The sequence below is a fragment of the Pogona vitticeps genome, chromosome 4, assembly GCF_051106095.1.
Source record: "Pogona vitticeps strain Pit_001003342236 chromosome 4, PviZW2.1, whole genome shotgun sequence".
Taxonomy (NCBI): Eukaryota; Metazoa; Chordata; class Lepidosauria; order Squamata; family Agamidae; genus Pogona; species Pogona vitticeps.
Window position 1 is genome coordinate 143,384,284 of NC_135786.1, and position 6,857 is coordinate 143,391,140.

The 6,857-nt window shown below is 37.7% G+C and overlaps 1 protein-coding gene across 1 annotated transcript in view; it reads left to right on the top strand.

The window, feature by feature from the left end:
- ANKH (ANKH inorganic pyrophosphate transport regulator) overlaps positions 1 to 3,181 on the top strand; it is a 108,026-nt gene extending 104,845 nt beyond the window's left edge. Inside the window, exon 12 of the mRNA XM_020781283.3 lies at positions 575 to 3,181. Coding sequence (XP_020636942.2) covers positions 575 to 691 — 117 coding nt within the window. The 3' untranslated portion in view covers positions 692 to 3,181. The remainder of the gene's footprint in view (positions 1 to 574) is intronic.
- The last annotated feature ends 3,676 nt before the right edge of the window (positions 3,182 to 6,857 follow it).

The window sequence follows — 6,857 nt, forward strand, 5'->3', positions numbered from 1 at the left end:
TGAAAGTATGTGCCGCCTTTAGACTAACAGATTTATTTTAGTGGGATTTTTTCTTGATTACACCATATTGTCTCAAACACATATGGATTCCCCATGTATGTGAAGAAATGGGTTGCAGTCCACAAAACCTGACACTGAAATAGTTATGTTACTCTTAAACTCACCATAATACTTTTATTTTATGATTAGATGAACCATCATTTGGTTGAATTAGCTTTTACTTGTACGTAGGGTAAAGTGACGTATTATGTTCATCTATGACCCTTTTCTTTATGTACCTAACTGAATCAGTCTCCCTATGAAAGCTGTGATGCAATAATAGGGGGAGGGGCTTCTTTCTTGACTGTCGTTTGCTGAAGATCTCATCTAGAAAACTGTTACATGAGACAAAAAAATAGGGGGAGCTCCATTTAACATCATCTATCACTTGAGTTTAAGTGACACAGCCTGGCGCTAGTGTATTGATTTAGTAGGAATTAGGTTTTAGTGTTTCTGGATTATTTCATTCTCTTGGGTTTAAAATCCAGCACGTCTGCAGGCCATCTGCCACAATACTCTTGTTTTTCTAACCTAGAAAAAGAAGAGGAATGACAATGAGACTGCAACAGAAGGCGAAGACTCGGCAATGACAGACATGCCTCAAACAGAGGAGTTGACAGACATCGTAGAAATGAGAGAAGAGAATGAATAAGAAATTGGAATGGACTGTTCTCTGCAGGGACAACTGGAAGCATATTTCTTCTCCCATCCTTTATCATTTGTTTTTTTTTTAATAATGAGGCCTTGATTCCAAAGGTTTCAGATAATGGATTCACCAGCATACCAAGTATGCAGGCATGGATGAGGGACCTAAAAGAACAGTCTGTACTTTTTTCCTCCCCCTTTTACTCGAGTTCTTCTCTTGCTTGATGCAAAGATGCGGCTGCTACAGAGTAGAGAGAGACTCTCTTCTTTGGACAGACTCCATTTATCAACCAAAATCACTCTTTTTTCCAGAACTCTGCTGCCGTCCTTTCATCTCCTCCAGTACTTTGCCCCCACCCATCCTGATTCACACAATTTCTTCTTTTTTAAAAAATGAAAGATTAAGAATGAAACAGTTGAAAAAGCAAACAAACTTTAGCTCTGTTTGACTTGCTTGAAAATGACTTCGCTCTATTGACTTGTATCATGGTGGACTCTTGAGTTTTGCTTTCCCATCGTTTAGTGTAATATATTGTATACTGCTACAAAAACAAGGTACAAAGATAAATAAATAAATAAATGATAGATGGAATATATTAAATAGACCTTGATATAAACACAGAGCAAGACTCCTGTTTAGAGTTGAATGATTATATATTATCTAAGATACAAAGGCTTCTTTCTGTTCTCTGGTCCATCAACTGTGAACCATTATCTGTACTATGCTAATGTTGTAACTATTTTCTAAAACAGTTGTGAACATTTAAATCAGATGCTTTATACAGAATAGTTAATGTCCAATCTAAAATCTTTCTTTGAGAGATTTTTGTTCCCGTGTTCAGTGCTGTGCAGGATACTGTGGTTGAGATATGGTACACATGGCTATTTCCAGGGTTGTTTCCTGGTAGGAAGATGAAGGGTGGGGGGAGAGAAAAAAACTCAATACTTAAACCAAAGTTCAACTCCAATGCTTTTTTTTAAAAAAAAAAATATGGCTGTTTGTATGGTCTGTTCAAAAATATCCATGCTAACTTGCACAGAGAATACCACAGTATAGCCTTTAATATAGTTCATTCTGTACAGGGTGTTACTGCTTCCAATTTCTGCCAGTACTGAATGACATAAGTAGGTCAGAGCTTGAAAGATGGTTGTTTAAAAGCAAATGTCTTGGGATGTCAGGGAAGGAAGGGAGTCTCAATCAAATGAGTAGACTTTCGTTTGTCCTCAGTTAAGCTGGCCAGCCTCAGTATCTCCATACCCCCTGCACTGGAAGTGCTTATGGACCATTGTTGCCCACCAGCAATTCACACCCAGGACTTCGATCTTCACTGTTCTCCCAGCCATATACTTAACTGGGCTTATCTTAGCCTCAGTTTGGATCCTACTGTTGATGTGGGAGATGTACCTGCCTTTCCTTGAGATCTCTCTGCGCTTCTACTTGTGTGCTGCAGGACTGTTTTGGAAACAACAGCACTGGGCATGAAAGTGAATATTAAAGGGAGGGCCAAAATGGGGACCTCGGTGTCCATGTAGGAGCTAAATTTGATCATTTGACATAACACCACCTTAACTTGAGAAGAAATGTCTTAAAATGAAAAGTGTCAGGGTTTCTTTAGCCAAACTCTATTTTTCTATCAGCTTTTGGACAGTTGAAATAATTGTATTTAATTTTGCACAAAGCCATTTTCTAAATTTTGGGTGCAGGTAGCTTTGATTAGATGAAATCTATAACATTTACAATCCTGTATCAATATATGTGTGTATATACATATGGATGTGTATAAATATATATATTGTACATTATGTGTAATTTATTTTAGGCTGCAGTATGTTTCTTATTTTTCTAAAGCTCAGTTTAAAAAGAATTTCTAGTATAAAATGTTTGCTTGTGTGCTGAAATTTAACTATAAAGAAGTGTCCTGTCCGAGTGATCATTACGTCTCTGCAAACTTAATACTCAGCTCTGCACACTTGCAAATGCAATAAAATGTGCTGAATATTTTCACGAGCAGTAAAGATTGTGAAAATCAGCTTAGGCTGGGATCAGTAACTAAAGACCCAGGGCTAAATCTGACCCTCTGGACTAACAGCAGGTTGCCAGCATAAAGACAATAGGGGGAGACCATGGTCATGGAAAAGAGGTTCTGTCAGCAATACACTTATAGGAGACAAAAGAAGGCCCTGTTGCTCATGGTCCCTGAGTTACTGTGGCTGAACTCAACAGAGTTTTTGTTTAATGGCAACAAAGAAGGAAAACACTATAGCAGGTTCTTTCTCCTTACTGAAGAAATGTACTAGATGAAATCAATACTGTGTCGTTTACATCCTGTATTCACATACGTGTGGTCATGTATGTATAGTATATCCTTGTTGGTATGTGTGTTTACAAGTATGCACACATCAAAAATGTGCATTTTTATGCACGGTGACAATATTGATTTCTCTAGCATTATCAAAGTTACATTTGCATTTCTCCTGAAATAAAGTGAGACAAGTAGTTCTCTTGTGATGTTCCTTCTGATTTTATTAGAAATGTATTCTGACTTCCTTTGACTACAAATCTAGTGGAAAATGAATGTGTAATAGTAGAGAGCTGGAAGGCTCTCTTTTAAACAAACCATCACAAACTGCTGAATCAGTGCTTCATGCCTATCCTCAATTGAGATAATAGTAACTTCTTGGCACCACATATAAAGTTTATTCAAGAAGAATGATTATAATGCTGAAGCCATCCATAACTGAGCAAGTAGGTAAGAAGATGCTCTGGGTTTTAGAGCATTGTCTTAACAGGTTGTCACCGATTACTTTCATATGTCACTACATTCATTCTTTTTAAAAAAGTGACTTTCTAAGCTCTTCCTAAAGAAGTGGTCATGCTAGTCTTCCTCAGCATGCTTGCAAAAGTAAAGGGGAAAGGGAGAAAAAAAGGGAAATCTTCTAGCACTTAAAGACAGATATATCAGTGTGAGTTTTTGATTCCCCCCCTTATTTTTACAAGGTTTCTAAGCTCTAATTTTTGGTGATACAAATGACAGAAATAACGATTACTTGATGTCTGACAAGTGCAAATTAAGTGTAATTGCTTTTAAGAAAGTAAATCCAGGGAAATTATTATTTAATATGGATAGAAGTATTACTGAAAATCATGAACACTGCTTGTTAACTTTTGCTGACTATACTTTCCTACTGAATTGTGGTTATCAATCATATGGTACATTGATCCTGCTTTTCAGTAGGTTATGTATTTCTGGATAAGCACAGGAACACTGGAAAGTTGTTTCTTCTTTCAACAGTCAAAATCAAATATTTGTGAAATCCCTACAGCTCAGTCCCACAAACACAGGTGTATAGCACACCACAAATCCATGTGTGTATATATTGCGGAATGCAGGCATTTTCTGGATCAAGTCCTAAGTTATATATTTATTGCTATCAATTACAGTAATTTATAGAATAAGGTACCTGTATATTACTTGACTATGTACAAACACAACTTATTTTTATTATTTCTCTAGATTCTGTTGCGATGAACAGGAATGGACCTGACAAGTTCTGGTCCTTATCAACTTTATTGAGGCAGAGAATTATCCTAGTTAGTATATGTTGTATATAAAGCACACATACTCTAATGAAGCACACCTGATACTACACATGTATTTTTTAAAGTGCTGTAATCTGATGGGTCACATGCTCAGGGTAAACCAAATTGGTAACACAGTATACAAGTAATATGTGTGAATAGGTACAATAGTATATAGTGACAGCAAACTAAAGATGGATCAGTGTAAATTAATATTTCTGCCATTCCCAAACTTTTCAACATGAAAGAAAAGCTATTTTTCTTCATTTTATCACATAATGGACTTGACTGAGAAAGATTATCACAGATGCTGCATGACAAAATTGAGAAAGAGGAGTCAAATTCAGAGGTTTATGCAAAAAAGGAAGGACACAGTTTGAAGCTTTTCATTGTGACAGGACCTTGGGGTAAATCTCACTGATTCTGGTTGGATTTAAAGCCATTTCATACACATACTACATACACCAGGTTTTTCTGCAATAAATAGGCAAAGATAAGACACCATAGATCTCTTAAAGTTTTGACCTACAATTCAAAAATACATAGACAAGATGGTCTCTTTTTTTCCTCCTTTTTTCTGACTACACCGTCTTGGAGCGCAAGGTGATCCACTCAAGAATCCCTGGCATCACAAGCCATTTATTTAAGCTCAGAACGCTGTTGTAACATTGGGGCATCTGAAATCCTGTAGTGCATATGTAAAAGGTAATCCCAGGGCCAGACCCAGATCCTTTGATGTCTGAGGCCAAGGACAAAATAGTACCCCCTTCCCATCCCATGTACGAAAGCTAGCTAAATTGACAGTGAAATCAGTGCTTGCAGGAGAATAGTGTCCTTCACCACATCTGAGACAGCAGGCATGTTTTACAGTCCTAAACAGGTTGTGACATAAGACACAAGGATGAAAGCCAGAAGAATGCTACAATCGCCAAGCATGTTCTGCCTAATGGTAGGGTTAGCTCTGGCAGTGGATGTGAGCTCAAGACTCCTGAGTTTCTGCATTTCTCACGAGTAGACATGGTCTAGAGGGGCGGGGTAAAAATCAAATAAATAAATAAATAAATAAATAAATATCCACTATGAATTTAGAGTCATCTCTCTTCCTTTACATCCTTTTTCTCAGTAAGACAAGCAGCTTGTTCAGCCATCAGTGACCAAATATAGACTGATTTCTTCAACGACATTTGTTCCTGGTTCGGATGCCAGTTCTGTGTCATGTTTTGTGCCGTGCCAGTTAGCTTCTGGTGTGCCTTATCCACAGGATATGTGGTCTGGCACAAGAATGACGGCCCTAACTCAGCTTAAACCCAACATTAATAGCAGCGGTGGTGATGGTGATAACGATTCTGTACCATCAAGTCAATTCCAATTTATAGTAATTGGGGGATTTCTTAGTATAAAATATTCCATAGTGGTTTGCTAGACCCTCTTTCTGATGGCATTCTGGGACCATGCAGCTTGTCCAAAGCCATTTAAGCTGACTTTTCTGCCGGGAAGCAGAGTAGGGAATTAGAGCGCCCCCTGCTTGTTTCCCCAGCTAGGGGCTTCAACCCGCAAAGTATCCAGGGGGGTTATTTGCTCAAGGGATTGGGTTAGTTTTCAGTCAGATTTAGTAGCCAATGGGAAATAGTATTTCAAGTATTCATAAGGTGAAAAAATGGTGACAATTCACTGCCAGTCAAGGGTAAAGATTAAATTGATAAAGTGATACAGAAGCTGACTATTCTTCGATTGATTTATTTCACATGCTTTGAAGAATGGAATCTTATTTTTAAACAAGGAGAGAATAAAATAATACCTTCGCTTTCACTTTGTTAACAGTGGGGCCTGCTTTATCCAGGATGTGATCATTTGTCAGCAACAAAAAAAAAACATTGCTGCTTTTCACTCAGTTAAGATTGAATTTTCAAATTTTTGCAGGTCCCAAACTTTTTAATTAAACATGTGGGCATAAAAGCAAAAGACAGATTTTTCTACTTTGTAATGAGACAATAGAGAAATGAAGTCTCATGGTAAACTACTGCATGGTTTCTCGATGATCGGCAGTAATTGTGCATGTGCACATGCACAATTTATTAATCATGCCCCCCAAAGCATTTGGACACGAGGCTGTTAGCCAGTTGACTTAGAAATGGTGTTGAATGTGGAACATTAGAAGGAGAAAGTCGTAAAGGCAGACAATGTCTTGGTTCTGTGAGCGAAAAGTTGGAGGATGAGGACGACTGCAAAGGAACCTGTAAGATGTTAAACCTTTCTGTCTTTTTCATGAACAAAGACTTAACAAATGCTTGAAGGAAACACCAGCTGTGGGAAAAACCCACTTGTGTCCGTGAGCTGGAGGAAACTATGATGCTAAGGAAACTGTGAAATGAGGATGAATTAAGAGACTACTGCAAATGTGATTTGACTCCTTTACTAATTGAGGAAGGGATTTCTGACCCCCTTAATACTTTTCTCTGTCTAAAATTACTTCTGGAGACTTAAGGTTTTCTTCCATTTTTCCTAGTGGTCATATTCTTACTACAGTCTTGGTGGCATTCGCCATCTGAACCCACTATTAGGAAGAATAGATATTATTCTTCTAAGTGCTACA